Consider the following 22,884-nt stretch of genomic DNA (forward strand, 5'->3'; position numbering starts at 1 on the left):
CATAGGGGCATAGAATGGAGAAGAGTATTCATACCTACACTTGTTACTGATTACCCTTTTCTAACTTATAACCACCTTCATTAACTTCTAATCGGTCGCCACTTTTTTGGTGATCTCCTGAACGATTCGGGGTAATGACCCTTTCGGGGTAATGGCTTTCGGAGTAGTGGCCTATTCGGGGTAATGGGGTGGAGCCAGAAAAGGCACCTCATACGAAGCACTAGCTCAAAAGGTACTGGGTGAAAACGTACATGTGAGAGTCCTAACGGCGGAAGTGACTCTCAAGTGTACAAACCTGGACGAGATCACTGACGCAGAGAGCTCGCAGTCACACTTAAACAGCAACTACTGTGCAACACCAAGTGCATCGATCCAACTGCGAAAGCCTTGGTTTCCTCATTCTATAAAAGAAAAAAAGCTAACCGTAAGGGTGGACGTCAAAAAGTCCGTTAAAGTAGGGAGGATAAAGGTAGGCTTGTGCGTATGTCACCTGACACTCCACGAGCCACCGGAGGTTTGCTTTAGGTGTCTGGAACCAGGACACAAGTCGTGGAACTGCAAAAACCCTGACAGGCACAAACTGTGTAGGAAATGCGGCGCTGAAGGCCATAAGGCACAAGGCTGCATGAGTCCAGCCATTTGCATGATCTGTATCGAGAAATCCGTGAAGAACCATGACCAAGACCGTCTTATACAAAAAAAGGGAAAGCTAGGACGACCCATTAAACAACATTCCCATCGTAGCCAAATTCTTCGTCTCTCCGGGACCACCAACGGGTGGTCCAAGGTGCCCGGTCTTCAAGAAAGCTGCAGTGAACAAATCACAGTGAAGGTAACGTAGCTAAACCTGAACCACTGTGACGTGGCTCAGCAACTGCTTTGTCAGGCGGTTTCTGAGTGGGAGACAGATATCGCCATCATAGCGGACCTATATCGAGTACCCGCTGGCAACGGCAACTGGATCGCAGATGGGTCCAGAAAAATGATGGCGATATGGACGGCGGGTAAATACCCCATTCAGGAGTTGGTGTCTACTACCTATGAGGGCTTCGTAGTCTCCAAAGTAAACGGGGTGCTCTGTAGCTGTTATGCGCCTCCGCGGTTGCCGATCGAGCGGTTCACGCAAATGCTGGACCGCTTAACGACCGTGCTAACAGGGCGAAGGCCGATGGTAATAGCGGGTGACTTTAATGCCTGGGCCGTGGAATGGGGAAGCCGTTTCACGAACCAGCGGGGTCAGATCCTGCTAGAGACACTGGCCATACTAGTGTCGACCTGGCTAATGTCGGTACCAAGAGTACCTTTAGTCGAAACGGAGCGGAGTCAATTATTGACATGACCTTTTGTAGTCCTGGCCTAACAAGTAGTTCGAACTGGAGAGTAGACGATAGCTACATTCACAGCAAACACCTGGCAGTTTGCTACAGTATCGACTACAACAACAGCAGGCAGCGGGTAGAGAAAGAGGTTGAAGACAACATACTTCGACGAATAGGTATTTAGGGAGGAGCTCCGCCGTCATTGAAACCTACTTGGCTTAGATGGCGAGGAGCTGGTAGTGGAGACCACCGGCTTACTGATGGATTCAAGCGATTGTGGACCTACGCCGAGCTGGTAGATGCAGCGAGCGCGATCTGAGGAAGAGCGAAACGAACGGCGGGTGGTTTTCCCTACTGCAAAAGTAGCTCCTAAAAACCGGTATAAGGGCAAGCGAGAAGGCTTGCTTTGAGAATCTCTGCCATAGAGCCAATGCGAATCCGTGGGGTGATGCCTACAGGATCATGATGGCCGAGACGAGAGGTGTATTGGCTCCTACAGAGCGATCTCCAGAGATGTTGGAGGGGATCATCGAGGGTTTTTTTTCCGCGGCATGATCCTAGTCCTTTGCCTCTTTTCGTAGGACCGTCGGGGGCTGGGGTTGGTGATGAGGAGATGGTCACCGATGTGGAATTTGCGGGGATACCAAAGTCCCTTACCGTAGGTAAGGCCCCAGGTCTGGACATACATAGTTCCGAGCCTGGCATTAAAAGTAGCTATTGCAGAAGCTCCTGATATGTTCAACATCGTCTTGGAGCTACAAAGGAGGTGCCGCGTGGACTCGGAGAATGGCTAGTTCAAATGCGGTACAAGAAGTGATCCAGAGGTTCGGAGTATATTCTACTACTAAGCCTATTGGCTTCGTAGCTCATACCGTTGACCTGCGGTCGACCCTTACAATGATTGAGTGGACGTGGACAGAACATCCTGGTAGCACTGCTGTCGTGGCGTCGGTCTACTGGGTTGGTTCCGAGCCTGCGGTTGGAAAGGTCACGTGCTTCTGTGCGCTGGCTGATAGGGCCTTACTTGCGGGAAGCTCAAATTGCTGTGTACGCGGTATCAGTTCTTGATACATGCTGCGTAGTTGGAAGCAGGCGTGGTGTCGACCCTACCTGCCTTCCGAGGACAAAGGGAGGGAGTAGTGTGGACCAAGTCCTCAAAAAGACTCATCGGCATTCGTTGCTGCAGGCTACGCAGCTAACCATGACGATGCGATATACACTAGTCCCTCTCTGAAGCAATGCCTTCTTGGTGGTCCCGGAGAGATGAAGAATTTGGCTACGATGGGAATGTTGTTTAATGGGTCGTCCTAGCTTTCCCTTTTTTTGTATAAGACGGTCTTAAACCCCACACTATCTGGACCTGCCTGTCCAGCTATCTGTTGAGCAGATTATCCCCCCAAGGTGAATACTTAAGCCAAAGAAAAGTGAAAGGGCAGAGATTTATCAATCTTTGGTTGAAAATAGTACGAAAAAGCGTATTGAAAAAAGAACCCCAGATAGAACCGTGGGGCAGCGGAATACAGATCGATTCACGTTTATTCAAAGTTTACATGTGTCACATTATCTTGGCCTTAAATGGTACGAGTAGAGTTCTCACTGATTTCAGTTGTCAAGCATTTCTTCTTGATTTTTTTTTTGTTGAAGCTTGGTTTATGTTTTCTTTTCGCTTAAAGAATTTGACTTATAACTCTCTGTGGGAATAGCGATTACCATTGATTTTTGGCGCGAGTTTCGCCTTACTAGAATTAGAATAAGAAACGGGTATAAGGAGAGAAATTGGATTAACTTTTTTGATTTTTTTAAGATTAAGAACTCTTGTCTTGAAACAGGATTCCGAATTAAAGCTTGGAGAGTGAATTCAATAATAGAAAGTTGTCCTTACGAATAAGATAGGTTTCAAAACACGGTTTGGTTTAAGATTAAAAATCACACATGGCTTAAGAGGATTACATTTTCTTGTTGAATTGGTTGATTTCTTTTTAAAAACAATATATAAATGTAATTTGTTTAGCCTACCCGCGTCGGGACAAATGGGACCGGTCCCGGATTTGTCCAGCTCGCAGCTCTCATTTATTACTTGTTGTCCAGCATTGATTCTTTCAGGTCGCTCTCAGGCATTCTCATTCTCTTTTGCTCTCTTTCTCGGGCGCTCTCCCTCACAACTATGTTCTACACTGTTTGCTTGCTTATTTTAGTAGTAGGTTTGAAGTGTTTTGCTTTGTTTTCAATTAGTTTAATCGTATAGGAAAAAAAAGAGTCCAAGGGGGAAGGATATTGATTTAACTATCATTTCATCTATGGCATTCTTGTTTGTTGGTTACACATTTTTGAACTACTGCTGCTTCTTCTTTTTCTTGATCCACATATGTTGCCACCGCACACATTTTCTAGGTGTGCATTGTTTTATTTTTTCTGCTAATAAATGTGTGTTTGCTTTTTGGGTATGTTTGTGTTTGTATTGTACATTTCAAAGAGAAGAGAACCATTTAGTTGCATTTGCTTCCACTGTGTTGCTGCGTTTAAGAGTTAGTAGGATTGTATTGGTTGTTGCCCAAGATCTTAGAAGAACGTACACACCATAAAGTAGTCAAAGTAGTTTTCAAAGAGCAATACACTAGCAAATTCTTCATGTTGAATCCAGTATCATTTTGGATATTGATAGGATTCAAAGAATTTTAAAACGAAGTTACTAAGAGTGCAAAGATTGTAGTCTCAAACTTTTATTCATACATGTTCATCTATGGATTATGGATCCCTTAGAAAATGCATACATAATTCGTTTATGAAACGAAATGTCTTTGAATTGTCTGTCATAAAGCACTTACAAGAGTGTTAAAAGAATGAATTGCATTTTTCAGCTACAGTTCAACGATATTGACCACTTTTTGCCATGTACACTCCCCGATTCCCAAAGCTTCTTTGCTTCATTTAGAGCAGATAGTCGGCCGCTTCCGCCGCGGATTGGCTGAGATGATGATCCCCGGAACTGTTTCTATCACTATCGTGGTGGTGGTGATGGTGCACGTGCTCATGATCATGGTGGTGGTGGTGATGGTTATGCGTTGAGGTAGTTCTTTCTCGTATGCAACAATCAATTGCTTGGCATTGTTGTTGTTGTTGCTGCTGATGGTGGTGGTGGTGGTTGTGGTGATGGTTCTGGTGGTGCGAATGTTGCTGCTGTTGCTGGTGTTGGTGAGCGGACGCCGACGATTGGATACCGTCGCAGCAGCTGGCCGGAGGAGGCGAAGCAGGGGACGCCGGAACCACGCAAACCGACCGTTTACGCTTCTGTTGAGCCGACTCCAGGTTCAGCGTTTTGTCGATGGCTCGAAGCCGTTTCTCCAGACTAGTGGTTGAAAGGATGTCGACCTGAAATGTAATGAAGATATACATTAGTAACGAACTAAAGTGAGCTCTCGGAATGCCTAAGAGACATTCTCTAAGAATGCATTGGAAAACTCCTCTAAGAATTCCTAGGAGGAATTTTCCCCGAATCCCATTCCCTCAGATTCCTTTCGAGATATCTTCTCAGAATCCCTTGGAGGGATCCTCTCAGAAACCTCGGAAGGGATTCTTTCAGAATTTCTGGGAAGGATTCTCCCAGAATACCTAAGAGAGATTCTCTCAGTATCACTGAGAGAGATTCTCTAAGTATTCCTGAGAGAGTTTCTCATGGAATCCCAGAGAAAGATTTTCTCAGAATCCCTGGGAGGGATTCTCTCCGAATCCCTGGGAGGGATTCTCTCCGAATCCCTGGGAGGGATTCTCTCCGAATCCCTGGGAGGGATTCTCTCCGAATCCCTGGGAGGGATTCTCTCAGAATCCTGGGAGGGATTCTCTCAGAATCCTGGGAGGGATTCTCTCAGAATCCTGGGAGGGATTCTCTCAGAATCCCTGGGAGGAATTCTCTCAGAATTCCTGGGAGGCATTCTCTCAGAATCTCCAGGAGGGATTCTCTCAGAAGTCCTGGGAGGGATTCTCTCAGAATTCCTGGGAGGAATTCTCTCAGAATCTCAGAATCCCTGGGAGAGATTCTCTCATAATCCCTGGGAGGGATTCTCTCAGTATCTGTAGGAGGGATTCTCTCAGAATCTCTGGGAGGGATTTTTTTCAGAATCACTGAGAGGGATTCTCTCAGAATCCCTGGGAGAAACCTTCTCACAACTCTCAGAATCCCTGGAAGGGATTCTCTCAGAATCCCTTGGAGGGGTTCTCTCAGAATCTTTTGGAAAGATTCTATCAGAATCCCTGGGAGGGATTCTCTCAGAATCCCTGGGAGGGATTCTCTCAGAATCCCTGGGAGGGATTCTCTCAGAATCCCTGGGAGGGATTCTCTCAGAATCCCTGGGAGGGATTCTCTCAGAATCCCTGGGAGGGATTCTCTCAGAATCCCTGGGAGGGATTCTCTCAGAATCCCTGGGAGGGATTCTCTCAGAATCCCTGGGAGGGATTCTCTCAGAATCCCTGGGAGGGATTCTCTCAGAATCCCTGGGAGGGATTCTCTCAGAATCCCTGGGAGGGATTCTCTCAGAATCCCTTGGAGGGATTCTCTCAGAATCCCTTGGTGGGATTCTCTCAGAATCCCTTGGAGGGATTCTCTCAGAATCCCTTGGTGGGATTCTCTCAGAATCCCTTGGAGGGATTCTCTCAGAATCCCTTGGAGGGATTCTCTCAGAATCCCTTGGAGGGATTCTCTCAGAATCCCTTGGAGGGATTCTCTCTGAATCTTTTGGAGAGATTCCTTTGGAGGGATTCTTTCAGAATCCATGGGAGGCATTCTCTCAGAATCCTTATGAGGGATTCTCTCAGAAACCCTTAGAGGGATTCTCTCAGAATCCCTGGGAGAGATTCTCTCGGAATCCATTGAATGGGTTATCGTCGTTATCGTAGAATCTCTTCCTAAAACTAGCTAAGAAATTATCAACTCACCTTTAAATGCTGTTGCAACGGCAGAATAGCAATGATCCACCACGCCCACGCCGGTCCATCCACCCGGTCCTCCCAGTTCTCCTCAAGGTCCGGCATCCGGCCGAAGGTCTTGAAAATCTCGCACTTGATGTTGTCCGATAGGCTCTCATGCCATCCAATTGCCTTCGACAGCACCTTCTCGTGCAATTCCCGAATTAAATGCACCTTCCCACTACCGTAACCAGCCACGATCTTATCATCTTCGATGAACTCCACGTTGGCTGTATCGTAGCCGTCCTTCTCGTGACGGGCCACCACCCGGAAGCGCCTGGCTCCCACCGTCGAGAGAATCGAACAGCCATCGCCAAGCTGCACGCAGTCCCGGATGTCCAGCATGGTTCCATATTCGACGTACCGCTGCCGTCCGTTCGGCTGCTGAAGGGCTATGCCGAACTGCCGTTCACCGCTTTCGATAGCTCTCCGGACCATCAACCGGTAGCGAGGCTCGTACACGAACAGTGGACATGGCACCGAGGGAAATGCAGTGGTACAGATGAACACCGGCACCGTCGGTTCCCGGTCCAGCTCCTGCCGTCGGCGTTTTTCATACGCATCCGGAATGAACCGCTGCATGGCCACCTCGACAAACTGGGTTACCTTACGCTTAGATAATGAGATCAGGGTAGGATTGGTGGCCGCCAGGAGGGCAAGGCCTTGGCCATTGCTGCTGTTGCTGCTGCCGCCTGCCAGATGATGCCGGAACTGTTCGATCAAAGGGGCCATGCACAGTGGACAGGACGAGGAATAGTCCATGCACCGGTCCAGACACACCCAACAGTAGGTGTGGCCGCAGGGAGTCACCACTGGTCGCCACAGCGTTCGACAGCACAGGACGCAGTCAAAGTCGGAGGTTTCGATTTGGCTCGGGTGGACTCCCAACCGCACGGGGATTCCCTCGGCCGACCGAACCGCCTCCAACTCCTTGATCATTCGCTCAACGAACAATCGCAGCTTCGAGCTCGGTCTTGGAATGATTGTTTGCTGCTGTTGCTGCTTCTCCAGGTACTTCTGTTCCTTCCCGGCCCCCAGTGGCGAATCCATCCGGGGGTTGAATATGTTCAGATTGTACGCCGAGAGGGATTTCCGCCGGTGGTGCGGTGGGTTCATCATGGTCTGCCGGTAGAACTCCTCGTCCATTTCGTCTAAAAAACTAGACCGGAAGTAGTAGTCCTCGTCGCCGCAGTCGGAATGGTCCTCGTCGAAGTCGCTGGTCCGCAAGCAGAGGAACTGCTTTTTCGCTTTGTGCTTGTGGGCGGAGGGGATCCGTAACCTTCTCCGTTTGCGGGAAGTTAACAGCTCGTAATGGCTGCTGAAGATAAGCGATAGGGGATCCACCACCGGTGCCGGGAGGTCCGGCTCCGACCGAACCGTGGCGAGAAGCTTCTGGAGGTCCTACAATCAGAAAGGGATGGGAGTTAGTTTTGAACGTTTGGAGATTATGTTTGATGATATGAATACCTTCGCCAGATCCTCTTTTATCCCGTTGGCCACACACATGGACTGTTTGTCCAGGAAAATCGAAATGCAGTGCGAGATTATGGCTTGCTCGGTCTTTCCCAGGGCTGACAAAGCCAGGGCCCGATAGTAGTGTGCCTGTAATAGAAGGGCAATAGAATCTGTGAGAAAAGGTCGCATAATATAATGTTTTTTCCCAGTTGAAAAATTTAAAAAAATATCTGAAATGTGAACATATTTTGATCATTATACAACTCGTTATCTCAAAGTTTGTAAAAAAACTCGTTATCTCATGAGGGGACACTCGTTGAACCATTTAAGGCATTTTCCTAGATTCGTTTGTAGAGATTTTCTTAGATTTTTTTTGGAGGGATGACCGTCTCAGAAACTTTCGAATGTATTCTTCTTGTATCTCCTGCAGGGACTCTCCCAAATTTCTGTGAAAAGATTCTTCCAGCATATTTTTTGTGCCAATTTCCCCAAAATTGGATCGCCCTCTCTTTATTCCATACCTAAATTCTCTCGTAACGGAGAAATGCTCTCAGAAGCCTTTGGAGGGACTTCATCAGAATTTCTCAGGGGGAACCCCTTGAAGGAATTCTCTCAGAGTCCTCTAAACTGATTCTGTCAGTGCTCTTGGACGGATTCTGCCGGAGTATTTCTGAGAGATTCTCTCGAAATCAATTATAAATAATGCACCTTACTGGCAGCTACCAGATTTGCTGGTACGCCTGAAACATACTGAAAAAACTTGAAATTAGTTTGGATTTCCATTCCGCAGAATCGTTACATGTTCTGTGGCTTAGTTGGTTAAAGCGCCGGCCTAGCGAATACGGAGTCGTGGGTTCAAATCCCACCAGATCGTGATTTTTTTCACAAATTTCATCTGCTTATTTGTATGTTTGCAACAACACGTGCCTTCTAATAACAAGTTTTCCAGTATGTTTTTTGAAGGGCTATCTGAAAATCTTCTGAAACTTCCTGAAATTACTCCGAAATCCCCTTAAAACCCCCTTGGACCCCATGTAACGCCCCTGAGACCCTCTGGATGCCCCATGGAACTCCTTGAGACCAGTGTTGCAGAATTGGTTACTTAAGCACCCCCTATAGTGGTACGCCCTCCAGGAAATGACTTCACTTTTACGCCTAGTTGAAACTATTCCGAGAAAATCCTGCCATTCATTATTTTCTCACGATTTTTTCCTGTAATCATTGCGGAAAGGTATTCCTTTCATGATTTTTGCAAGAATACTTCTTGAAATTTCTAGAAATTTCTCCAGGATTGCCAGAACACCGCCAGAAATTCCTTTGCGACATCTTTGATGATTTATAAATTTCTAGAATGTTTGCAGAAAGGAGATTCTCTCAAAAAAATTTAAAATGGTTTTAGCAACAACTACTCAAAATATTGCTGTTAGTATCTGGTTAAAATGCATCCATGGATTTCTTTCAACATTTTTTCAGGAATTCCTTCAGTTATTCTTTCAGGTATTGCCACTGGAATTTTCCTTGGCACTTCTTCAGAAAGTTTCGCAGCCAGTATGAAATTGTATTGACTTTCTGAACCCCCTAAGCAGAATATCCTTTTTGAATGAGTGTGACCAGTTTTGTACCTTTTAATTCCGCCCTCTAATGCTCATCCTTTGACGACTCTCACTTATAATCTTCTACAGTGTCAGTTATCTGATAAATTTTTCACAAGATTCTCAAGAAATTTCTCAAAAGAATAATATTGAAACTGGTCCACCGGTCCTCCTGGGATTTTTTAAGTGATTTCATGGAAAATTCTTTCAAAGATTGCTACATAAGAACATGCTTGTGTTCTTTCATGTATTTCTTCAAACAATTTTTCAGATTTTTTTTATCAGGAGTTTTTCTTTGGGATTTCTCCGAAAATTCTTCTAGAATTTTATCACAAATTATTTTTGAAATTTCTCATAACGTTTCTTCAAATTCGAGGGATTTTATTCACAACTCGGAGATTGGTTCGACTTTGCAGTGCTGTTTCATTGGAAAAATCTATTTAATTGTGTCCGACGTTACGCCGGAGGGTAAAAAATACTGGTTGTTCTTTGTCTTGAGGGATGGTTGTTCTGTTTCAATAAAACAAGTCTGCAAAGCCGAATCTATCTCCGATCTCCAATCACAGTCGAACTAGCATATTATTTCACAAATATGTAGAGTTCTTACAGATATTCCTCTAGGGTTTTCTTTTGGAATTCTTTTTTTTTCAGTTTTTTTTAGAGTTTATTACTTGAATTTTCCAGAAATTTCTTCAGATTTGGATTTTTTTTTTCTAAAAAAAAATATAGAGAAAGGGAAATGGGTTTCGCCAAAAGTTACATCAAGTATTACTCTGGATTTATTCAGACCTTCTTTCAGAGATTCTTTCAGATTTTTTTTTTTTGCAAATATTTCCTCAGCATTTCATGCAGAAATAACTTCAGAACATATTCCCTAACATTTCTCATGGATCTTTTCAAGAAATTTTTGTTTGAATACCTGCAGATGGTCCTTCAGTTCTTGCAACTATTATTTCAAAGATTTCTTCCAAAATGATTTTTTTAATGTCTTTAGTAGTTCTCTAAAGAGCTCCTCAGGGATTTATTTTCTTGTTCTTCTATGATCGCCTTCAGAAATATCGCCGGGTCGTAATTTAGGAATTTTTGTGTAGAAATTGTGAAAGCAATTTTTCTGAGAATTCCTTCAGACGTACATATCTCCAGGAATTCTTTCAAGTATTCCTACAGAAAATCTTCAAGAGATACCTCAAAAATTTATTGAGGGATTTGTTCACAAATTCCATCAAAGATACGTCTGAGATTATTCTCTTAAGTGTTATTCAAGGCATTCACACAGGAATTGCTCAGAAGATTATTTTTGAAACTTATTCAGAAATTCCTCAAGGGCCCATATAGCCGAGGCGGTAAACGCACGGGTATTCAGCATGACCATGCTGAGGGTGACGGGTTCGATTCCCGGTCGGTCCAGGATCTTTTCGTAAAGGAAATTTCCTTGACTTCCTTGGGCATAGAGTATCTTCGTGCCTGCCACACGATATACACATGCAAAATGGTCATTGGCAGAGGAAGCTCTCAGTTAATAACTGTGGAAGTGCTCATAGAACACTAAGCTGAGAAGCAGGCTTTGTCCCAGTGAGGGCGTTACGCCAAGAAGAGGAAGAGGAAATTTCTCAAAAAAAAAACTAAAATACAAGAATTTCTTAAAAGAGTTTCCAAAGATCTCACCAACAGTTTTTAAGGGATTTTTTGAAACAGTTTTCTAGGGATTTCTCAGAGTTTTCCTCAGGAATTTCTTAAAAAAAATACATTTGCATTATTTGTCTGAAAAAAAATCTAGATAAAATTTTCCAAAAATTTGTCGGAAATTTTTCCAGAATTTGTTTCAGAAATAGTATAGGAATTTTCGTTGAAATTTCTTTTTCCATGCTTTAGGAGGATTTCGAATAAAAATAATTGGAAGAATTTTTGGTTGAATTTTTAGGATCACTTCCGGTAAAATATTTGGTGAAATGCATGAACAAGTTTTTAACGACATTGTACCATGAATGCATGGCTTGATGTCGACTGAGTTCTTGGAAAAAATCGACAGAGGTACTCTGTGATGGAATTTGGAAAGTTCATGTCCATTATCTACGTAGACTTTAAGGGAAGAGTGGGACCTATCAAAAATATAAACAAAAATATGTTGTTTTACCTAATCAAATTTGATAGATTTAAGCATTTTATGTGAGTATGAAAACTTGCATGCAACTTTTGGAGGGTGACTTGTATGGGAAATATCGTACCTAACATAAATCGCTTCAGACTCTAGTTTAATTTAAAAACACTTCACTAATACTTTACTTTTGCAAAAGAAAATAAAAAATGAATAACTCTTTTAAAGAAAAACTAGAAAGGACGAGCAAATTCCTTTTAATTCTACTACTGTGCTTATCTTCGGACAGATAGGCCTATTTCGTCTGTGACTTACAGACTTCTTCAGTGTCAAGTGGAGCACTTGACACTGAAGAAGTCTGTAAGTCACAGACGAAATAGGCCTATCTGTCCGAAGATAAGCACAGTAGTAGAATTAAAAGGAATTTGCTCGTCCTTTCTAGTTTTTCTTTAAAAGAGTTATTCATTTTTTATTTTCTTTTGCAAAAGTAAAGTATTAGTGAAGTGTTTTTAAATTAAACTAGAGTCTGAAGTAACAAGTTCTACTAAAAGCTCTAAAGTAATAGTAAAGTAAAATAAATCGCTTAAAACTATCAAATTCGATTTGGTAAAACTAAATATTTTGCATGAGTCGTTAATTTAGATGTTAATTGACCAATTAACCTTTTGATTGATTAAATAAAATATTTCCATGCTTAATAACTTGCAGTCAAAAAAGCCCCAAATCGCATATTTTGCCCTATAAATTGAGGTATAGCTCAAAATTGTGACGTGTTGGAGCAAATCTAAGCCCGGATTCGGATTCAGCGGCCCAAAATCCTTCGGAGACACATAAGTTTGCTCTTGAGACAGACCAAAAGTTAATTTTTGTTACGCTGTGTTATCAGCAACCAGCATTCGCCAGTTTTCCACTTTTTGCCTTTGTATACTGGAAAGGCAATATGTTCACTCCAAAAATGACTTTTTGTTAGAAGGCCCGGAGTCACATATACCAATCGACTCAGCTCGACGAATTGAGGTGATGTCTGTGTGTGTATGTGTGTATGTGTGTGTACAAAAAAATTCACATCACTTTTTGGTAGTAAACCTCAACCGATTTTAATGACCGATGGTGCATTCGACGGGGAATCTAGTCCCATTGTTTCCTATTGAAAATGGTTTGGATCGGTCCAGCCGTTATGGCCATTTAGGTGTTCCGGACGGGTACCCCTGGAAGGGACCAGACATGCATGCGACCCATCAAACCACGGCATTTTCGATCATCTGATGAACGGTAGGCAGGAAAATTATCTCAGACCATATCTGAACCGGAAGTGTTCCGGAACCGGTTCCGGGTGTCTCAACGGAAGTGTCCGAATATAATAGTGAACCGAACCCATGCATACGACACACCAAATCGCGGCTTTTTTCATAATCTGATGAAAGGTTAGCAAGAAACTAGTCTCCGACCATATCTAAACCGGTAGTGTTCCGGAACCGGTTCCGGATGTCCCACCGTAGGTGTCCGAATATAATAGTGAACCAAGCCCATGAATGTGACACATCAAAAAGCGGCTTTTTCGATAACCTGATGAATGGTTAGCAAGAAAATAGTCTCAGACCATATCTGATCCAGTCTTGTTCCCGAACCGTTACCGGGTGCCCCACCGGCCTTATATAACAGAAAACCAATGCGATACAACAAATAACGGTTTTTCCAATAACCTGATGGCTGGTTATTAGGCCTGTCCACCTTTTCAAAAATGTTCGCAGATTCTCACTGTTTAAACAATTTTACGAAAATTCACTTTACATCAGCAGTTCTTACACATTTTTGAAAATTGGTGATAGGGGGAAGGGTCTTGTCTGAGATTGCAAAAAAAAGTCTCTTTGAAATTCAAGATAAGAAACCAATACTCAAACCTCTTATTTGACTCGATCGAATTTTCATTAGCATCAAACTGATGTTGTTTCTTGAGTTCTTTCCTTGTCAAATATTCGACCCTGTGTACTACAGGCTATAGATTTCGAAAAATCCGAGGAAATGTCGATATGGAGACGCATGGTATTTGTAAAGAAGAATTCCACCACATCCACCTACGAATCGAACCGTCCGTCGTACTGCCGAAGAGAGATTAATGATCTTACCATAACACATCGGCACATACGGGGTCGCCACGGACCAAACCAGACACCAGACACGTTTCCCACCAGGACAAATGACGTACGTATGTACATTCGGAAGAAATTGCTATCGGTAAGGATGAACTTCTAGCCGGTGGCAGACAGATAGATAATCACCGGCGTGATTTTGTGGTTCAGTAACCGCCAATTGTTGCTGAACCACCCGACAGATGTCAGTCGGTGTCCTCTTGGGTGGAGGAAAAAGATCGTGTGTGGCTGTTGAAGATTGATTAATTGTTGTGGTTTTGAAGATGATGGTTTTTGCTGATAGAATTAGATTTAGTTGAACGGAGAAGGTATATACGCTGTGGGATGATTTACTACAAGAAAATCCAAGTTCTTGCTAATTCAACAATCGATGTAGCGGAGAAAATTCTGTTTGAATGTACAAATTCATGCAATTACAGTCAAAGAAAGTCCTTCAATTGAAATCTGTGGATATACTCAAAGAATTAAGTTGAAGAGAAGCAAGTCAAGTTTCACCAGAAACGTAAAGCCAGGAAGTAGATGGAGATCAGTTGAGATAGGGAACTATATTATCACTGCAACAACGAGTTAGCTACCAATAGCCGGCTCTGAAATTGAGGTGTTCATTGTAGTACTGCTTTCACCTTTCAATCATCTCTAGTGCATCTGACGAAAACTAAAATGAATTGCTCATAGGGTATTGGTTCCCTTATTAAGCGTGTGGCTCCTATTTTCATCCTACGGAAAACAAAGGATTGAAGCGCTGTTTGTTTTGTTTCTTGTTTTTGTATTTTTGGTAAGAAGTGAGCACCCATGAAAACAAAAAGAACGGAATCAATCGGTGCCGTAATCGCTTGTTTTCGAATAGGATGAATATGGGAGCGTGAGATTACTGATGGCACACATACCCTATTTGGCAACCAAAATTATTCCCTATTTCCTAACGTGAACTGCAAATCTGAAAACGATTCTCTCAGCAATCATTACATCATTTTCAGCTTCAAATTCGCACCCTTTGCCACACCATTGAACCATTTCGAAAATGCTAACCACTCAATGGCGTGCGGTTGCCCTGCCATTGGCAGGCTTACATTGTACCTACAGCCTATTGAAACGTGCGAGGTCCTCACATGTACAGGCGAAAAGGACTTTCGCCCATCCTCCCGCCATCAAACAGCCGCACAGGGCTTCCTCCCCCGACTTGGGGTGCTGTTACCTCACCACCAACGGAGTCAATAGTCTCTGTCGGATGACGTCCACCCTGACTGCAAGCCCAATGAGGCTCAGTCAAGTTGTTACAAAACCTCTATTCTAAATTCCGTTGTTCCCCCTTCCGTAGCAGCTCCCAAAGCAAAGTGAGAGCTTTTCAAATCATCACCGCGTGTTCGTTAGTTGGTAGGTTCGATTGTTGTGTCGTTACATCACACGTCACCCCATCTACGTCGCGTCGGCTAGGCTCTAGGGAAAACGTTGAGAGGGGATGGACGCAGTGAGGCACGGCCCAGTGCCGTGTCTGTGAAAAGCCGCCACGTTTCCACCGGGTCACGTTCTGTTCGGATGGAGGCGCCGCGCGGCGACGGCGTCGGCTGAGGGAGTTTTCTCACGTTTTGCGCATTTTTCACCGGTGTTCTCGGTTGTTTGAATATGGTTAGAGGAGGGTGGTCAATGGTAAGATAAGTGACGGAAGTAGAGTTTTAATGTAATAGGATGCCCATTGTCCATGGGGTGTCCGACCATTTGGCCGAACGCCGTTTGGCCGAATTATGATCAAAAGAATTCAGAGGAAGTTTTTGACAGTCTAACTACCATTATAATCATCACAAATATTTCCTTCTTTTAAACATAGGCTATTATTTCTAGTTTTGACATTTTGAGATTAATTGGCGTTGAAACTGTCAAAATTTTACTGTTTTTTTGTTTTTTCCTTCTTTGAGTCATAGGCTGTTCTTTCGGATCATATTGATGCGGAGAACTGTGGCATGGTCACTCAAGTTCATTATTTATTTTTCGGCCCAACGGTATTCGGCCAAATGGCATTCGGCCAAATGGCATTCTCCAAATGACCCTTTCGGCCAAATGATCCTTTCGGCCAAATGGCGTTCGGCCACATGACCCGGAACCTGTCCATGGAGATCTGATAAATTTCTATTTCCTTATAAACCTGGACAATATGCTTAGCATTGTCTAGCTTTGTTACTACGAGCTAATCGAATAAACTTCCATCCTCCTTCTTGAACGTTACTGGTATCCTGGCTTTGCTATTGTCCCAACGTTGACTACTTTCCCCTACCACAAAAGGTTGATCGGAATCAACTCGTTTGGTAAGTCTACATAATACGGATAGATTTGTCCGGAGTACAACGCGTCAAACAGATGTCGTTTCCCGAATAAATAACATATTCGATTGAATTAAGTGAAGAATTGTAGATTTGTGCCACGGTTTGACTGGTGATGCTGAATCCCCTGACCTGACTGATACATAAAACATGATTGTGCTGGGAAGTATTTCCAGCTGTCCTACTGAGCGAAATCTAACAAATTCATTGATGGCGTAAAAACTTGAAGTATTTTTGAGCAAAGTACGTTTAACCCGTAAACACCCGGGACGATCTACTTTTGGCAGAAATGCATCATCTTCTTTGTTTTAAAACATTTTACCCAGGTTTTTTTTTTATAGTCAAGGGGAATAGTTGTGCTAAAAAATGCATGGTACCTCCCCCCTTTGCACCCTCGCCCTTTTTCTTGGTAGCCGAAAATACGTGGCTTTTTTTTGTAGTTTTTATAAATTCTACATGTTTTTGCCCAAATTTCATCGTTTTGCTAATCATCAATAGTTTTTACTGATCCTTGACATGCAATGTATTACTACCCATCATAAGTCCGTTTAAGTTTTGATCCCAGAGCTATTCTAAGGCCTCCAAAGTACTCCGAAGTTTGCGTCACAAGTCCAACATTCTTAACCAAATATGATACACGATAAATCATCACAGAACATAGTCTACGCTACCTAGAAAGCCTCAAAACACTCCTGGAAAATTTATGGTAAATTAATTGGGTGATTTAGGTCATCCAAACTACTCTGGAATTCATTTGCTTAAGATCTACAACATCTACTATCATTAGTGTCCACTCTATTCAAGAAATTTAGTCACGTTGATGTCCATTAGACCTCGCAATGTTACAAGCAACTCAATATTGCGGTAGTTGGACATTCCGTGAAATACAAATGGCCTCAAAATGCTAAGAAGTTTGGATTACGATATCTAAATCCTGTATCATGTTTGAATTGTAAAAAAACATTCGTGGAATGTAGTCTATACTGCTCATGGAGCCTCATTGCACAACTATAATGCTTTTGGTACATTTATGGGATATTCCAGGCTTTCCAAACTATTCTGGAATTAGGACCTTCAAGGTCTACAGGCTCTACTCTTGTTTTCGTTCACTCTATCGGCATAATTCTTTCACGATTGTGTCTGTTGCACCTCATAATATTACGAGTATGTGTTGCTATTTTGGTGTCCACTGGCACACAAGTAGACCCCCAATGTATTTTGAAGTATGGGCCGCAATATCTGTAAATCTTAGGATATTTTATTGAAGCGAATGCTCGCGGAATATAATCTACGCTACTCTTAGAGCCTCGGAGTGCAATTCTGATAACTTAACAACATTCACCTGGTGATCTGGGTCATCCGAAGCGTTTCTGCCAATAATTCCTGGAAGAATTAATCCTGGAATTTTTCAAGAAAATCCCTCCATATTTTTATCCAAGAAGTACTTCAAGAATTCCACTAGAAAATTCTTTAAGATCTTTTTCAGTTCTTACACTAGAAATTCTGCCAAGAATTCCTCAAATAATTCCTCAAGAAATTTCTAAGAGAGTTTCTCCAGGAATTCCTCGTAGACTTCTGACAAGAAATTCTTCAAGCATTCCTCCAGGAATTCTTCTAAGAGTTTCTTCAGGAATTCCTCTGAGAATTTCTCCAGAAACCCACAGGAAATCGTCCAGAAATTCTTCCAACAATTACTCCAGAGATTCATCCGAGATTACTTTCAGGCATTTCTCCAGAAAGTCCTACAGGAATTCGTGAAGAAATTTTTCAGAGATTTTCAACAGAAATTACTTCAGAAAATCCTCCAGGAACCCTTCAGGGATTCGTCGGAAAATTCTTCCTAGAATTCCTCCAGGGATTTCATGGGATTTTTTTTTTTCAAGAATTCCTCCAGAAATTCCTTTATGAATACCTCCATGATCCTTCAAGAAACCTTTGGTAATTCCTCAAGAAAATACTCCCGGGATTACTCTAAGGATTTGTTCGAGAATTCCTTCAGGGATTTCCTCAGAAATTCCTCCAAAAACTCTTAAGGAATTATTCCAACTCTTCAGGAATTATTCCAGGAATCCTTCCAGGAACTCTTTCAGGAGTTCCTCAAAAAAAATTTCTTGGAATTCCATCAGGAAGTCCTCCAGGAATTCATCCAGGAATTCCTCTTATAAAATCTTTAGAAATTCCCCCAAGAATTCTCCCCCAAGATTTCACCCCCAAGATTTCTCCCCCAAGAAATTTCTCCAAGAATTTCATCCAGGAATTCCTCCAAGACATATGTCTACAATTCTTCCAAGAATTCCTCAAGAAAATATTCCTGGGATAACTCCAGGAATTCCTCCGAGAATTCCTTTAGGTAATTCTCCAGGAACTGCTCCGAGACTTCTTCTAAGTACTTCTCCGAGAATTCCATCAGAAGTTACTCCAAGAATTCTGTTAAGAATTCCTCCAAGAATCCCATCAGGAATTTTTCCAAGAATTTCTCCAGTTATTCCTCCAAAACTTCTGCTAAGAATTTCTCTAAGAATCCGTTCAGGAATTCTCCCAGAAAGTCTTTCAAGAATTTCGGCAGGAATTCCGATAAGAATTTCTCCAAGACCTGCTCCAATTTTTCTGTCAAAAATTCCTCCGAGAATCTCCCCAGGAATTTGACCAGGCATTCCTTTGTTGATTACTCTAGGAATACCAGGTTTTTTAATATCTTCAGGAATTCTTCAGAATCCCTCCAGAAATGCCTACAGGAATCCCCCAGGAATTCTTTCAAGAATTTCTTCAGGAAATAATCTGAAAATTCCACCACGAATTCCTCCAAGACTTCCCAAAACAACTCCTCCAACAATCCACAACTCCTTCCAGAGTTCCTTCCAGAATTCCCTTCAATAAATTACTTCAAGAATACCTTCAAGACTCTTTTCAAGATTTCCACCAAAAATCCAGGAAATTCTTTAAGAATTTCTTGAAAATTTCTTTCAGGATTTCCTCAAAAAAATCCTACAAGAATTCCTCCAGGAATTTTTTTCAAAAATTTCTTGTAGAAATTTCTGGTGAAAATCCTGGAGGAACTCCTGGAGTACTTTCTGTAAGAATTCATGTAGTAATTTGTGAAGGAATTTTCAAAGAATATCCTTGGGAATTCTTAAAGGAATTCCTGGAGGAATTTTCGAAGTTATTTTTTTAATTTTTAATTTGAGAGATACATTTGTGAAAAATTACCACTTGTTTTGATGGGATTCGAACCCATGACTCTGTATCGTTAGTCCAGCACTTTAACTAATTAAGCCAAAGAACAAGTTTCGATTCTGCGGAATAGAAAGTATCCTTCGAATCCAGTTTGACTTTCTATTCCGTAGAATCGAAACTTGTTCTGTGGATTAATTCTGTGGGGTTTTTGGAAGCATTTCAGAAAGTTTCATAGCATTTTCGGCGGGATTCGGAGGCGTTATGGAAGCGTTACGGAGGAGTTTTCGGGAGTTTCGGAGCGTCTCAGGTGCGTTATATGGGGTACGAGGGGTTTTCAGGGGTTTTCGAGGCATTTCAGGAAGATTCAGATCATTTTTGGCGGGATTTAGAGGCGTTTTCGGTGGTTACGGAGTGTCTCAAGTGCGTTACATGGGTTTTAGCGGAATTTCGGAAGCATTTCAGGAAGTTTCAGGGGATTTTCAGAGACCCCATCACAATATTTTTCGAAACTCCCCTGAAATGCCCTTTGCTTTAACGGTGTTTTTAAAACCCCCTGACATGAATTGCCTCGAAACACCCCTGAAACCTCCTTAGTTCCATTGAAACACCCTTGAAATAATCATTATAAATTAGAAATGCCTCTGAAGCCCCTTTGGACGCCTTCAATAGGCTCCAGAAACCCCTGAAACTTACCTGAAAACCCTGAAACTTACCTGAAAACCCCTTGAAACGCCCCTGAAATGCTATCTAACGCTCCTAAACCCTCTAAGAACGCCCTCAAAATTTTCCTGAAACACTCTGAAGCTTTCCGAAATGACTCTGAAATGTCTTGAAACGTCCCTCAAACCCCTTGTAACGCCCTCAAAAGGTTCCTGAGATCCCCTGAATTGCCCTTGAAGCCCTTCAAAACCTCCCTGAAACCCCCTTAATACTATTGAAATGCTCATGAATTCCTCGAAATCCCATTGAAACGTCAACAACACCTGACAGGACGCCTGTAAAAGGCTCCTGAAAACCCCTGAAACAACCCCCTGAAATGCCCCTGAAGCTCCTTGGAGCTCGTTTTTTTTTTAGATTCGCTCATTAACTAGATTAGCTCGAACTAGATTCCCTCATTAAAGCTCAAAATTTAGTGGATAACCCCGAGATGAAGTAGCCTAGGGCTAAAAATTTCGTTTATACAGTCAAAAAAAAATAGTGGATAACTGACACTGAGGAAGGAAAAAAAGTGGTAGTCCATATACGCGTTTCTGTCAAAGGATAAGCAAAATAGTGTGGAATTGAAAGGTACAAAACTGATTGCACTCATTCCCAAAATTTATCTATGAACGAATTTCCATCTTTTTATGTATTTTTTTTTTAATTTATGCAGTATATTCAGAAACAATATTATGCACAAGAAAATGTAAGGCTGACGGTTACTATTGGCAACGACGCCAGGGGGCGTTTATAGAGAAGCACAAAGGAAGGTTTCAGAAGGAGTTTCAGGAGGGGTCCCAAGGGGTTTCAAAAAAGTACAAGAAGAGTGTAGGGGTGTTTCAAGGGGGTTCCAAGAGGGTTCATGAGGAACCAGGAGGTCTCGAGGGCGCTTCAAGGAGTCTCAGGGGTTTCCAGGGAAGTTCCTCCATTTTTTTTTTATTTTTTCATTGATGGATTTTTCACTTACTGTTATTTCGTCACAAAGAGTTATAGCGGGTCTCAGGGGTGTTTCAAGAGCAATTCACGGAGTTTCAGGAGATATCAGGGGCGTTTAAGGGCGTCTCAGGGGGTCTCAAGCAGAGGAATCATCAAGGCTAGTCCAAGATACTCACTGGTTACTCAGTTTTTGAGGTTAAACTAAAAAAATAAATCTTGTAGAACTGGTAATTGATCGACTGTAGGGTTTAATTTATAGTTTTTCGGCTACGCAGTCTTTATTAAACCAACGACGTTATATATTAACCCAACGTTTCGACACTTGGACACTAGAAAAACTGACCAACGACAACAATACTAACACAGAAATAGCCAAAACATCACTGATAGAAACAACAACAGCACTAATACAGCATTGTATAGAGACAGATCACAGATTCAATCTAGAACACACACAAATAATAGACCATAGCTACAGACAGTCCACACTCCCATTTTTAGAGATGTGTCACATCACCAACACTAACCATACAATCAATAGACGTACCGATATAGACAGACTCAGTACAACATACGCAGCAGTGTTGCACGACATTAAAAGTAGGAATGAACGAAACGAAACCACTACGGGAGATAGCATAGATGAGAGGGAATCAATTACTCCAATAGGGCACAGTAACCAGTCCATAAGTTGAGATAAAGAAGGACTGAAAGACAGAAAGATTGCGCCATTGCCAGTGAAAGTTGTGCGGTGAGAAAAGTGGAAGATTTTAAAGTGTAAGATTTAATATCAGATTAGCGGGAACCATTTCATAATGAAACCGAATTTAAATTTACAGCATGTACCATATATCATCAAACCCGACAGTTACAGTTAGACCAAACATTAGACAAATAACGACACTAATATTGTAAGTAACAGAAACCAGACATTCCACACACAATTAATTCGAACAAATGTTAAATTAAATTTTAGTACCCCCTGAGGAAGACACCCACCAAGTGTCGAAACGTTGGGTTAATATATAACGTCGTTGGTTTAATAAAGACTGCGTAGCCGAAAAACTATAAAATAAATCTTGTATTTACCAAGAAGTTTCTCTGAAAAGTTCTTAAGAAATTTCTCATGGGATTTCTTCAAGATTTTCCTTGAACTTTTTTATATTCCACCAAAGATTCATGCAAAAGAATCGCCAGCAAAAATGTTGGAGGAATTTTCCGAGAAGCTCTTAGAATCACTTGGAGAAGATTCCTGATAAACTCCTTCATGTTGTACGACCCACGCACGTTTGGCGCGAATTTGCGTTTCAATAGCGGTTGCTATTCGGAGTTTATTGGCACTCCAGTGGGGATAGCCTATGTTGGTAAAGCAAACATCGCAAGATAAATGAGATGATAGGCTAACAGCAGATGGATCGAACGATTTGTTACTTTCCCAAAATGTATAAAGAAGACTGTTGCCTGTCGCCACCATTCCGCATCGTGCCCCGATGGCGATGCCAAAAGATTTGTCGACTGTCATATGGTGGAATATGTTCTACAGCCTTCCTCCTCCAGTAGCTCCAGTAGCTCAGATGGAGTTAGTCTGCTGCTCCATACCTACTGCTTACCAGATTAAGTGTATTAACATATCGGCATAGGAAATGACCCGGCATCAATCAAGTTACCACCATCCGGCGTCAACGCCGCCGCCGCCGCCATGGAGCAGCTCCGGAAAAATGGAAGATTGCGTCATTCGATGGAGGGATTCAACAGCAAAACCAACCACCCTCAGGAGCAGGGAAGAGGTGCAAGCTGTTGACAAAGCCAAAAACGTGACTGGTCACAACACTTCGGAAGCGAACTTTTCCGAGCTCTCTTTGTTGCGTGCGTAGGACGTTGTTTGGCGTTTCGAAGGAAGAATGATAACGAATGTGGTGGGAGGGAGAAAAATTGGGAGGGGTCCCCTAACAGTGAGATGTGCTTTGCTGTAGACGATAAATGTTTTTGTTGCGTTTGTGAAGTTCTTATTTGTTCATGTTTTAGTTAGTCAAACAATTCAGTTTGAATTATGAAACTTGACCCAGACAGGCTCACTTAACGTGTATTTAGAAGGTATAATATATAAGAAGAGTTATAGAATCAAAACTTGCCGTTCAACTTGAGAAATTGAAGATGTTATTACAAGTTCAGAAATTCAAAAACCTAACT

General features: G+C 42.4%; 1 protein-coding gene across 3 annotated transcripts in view; it reads right to left on the bottom strand.

Annotated features, from left to right (window-relative positions):
• Nucleotides 1-2,797: 2,797 nt before the first annotated feature.
• LOC109397351 (LON peptidase N-terminal domain and RING finger protein 1) overlaps nt 2,798-22,884 on the bottom strand; it is a 243,304-nt gene continuing 223,217 nt past the window's right edge. For all 3 annotated transcript variants that reach the window (XM_029869935.2, XM_029869936.2, XM_029869934.2), the window contains exons 4-6: nt 7,746-7,880; nt 6,249-7,679; nt 2,798-4,688 (exon numbers count right to left, since the gene is read on the bottom strand). In XM_029869935.2, the coding sequence (XP_029725795.2) occupies nt 4,248-4,688; nt 6,249-7,679; nt 7,746-7,880 (2,007 nt within the window). In that variant the 3' untranslated portion in view covers nt 2,798-4,247. The remainder of the gene's footprint in view (nt 4,689-6,248; nt 7,680-7,745; nt 7,881-22,884) is intronic.

The sequence above is a fragment of the Aedes albopictus genome, chromosome 2 (genome assembly GCF_035046485.1).
Source record: "Aedes albopictus strain Foshan chromosome 2, AalbF5, whole genome shotgun sequence".
NCBI classification, from domain to species: Eukaryota; Metazoa; Arthropoda; class Insecta; order Diptera; family Culicidae; genus Aedes; species Aedes albopictus.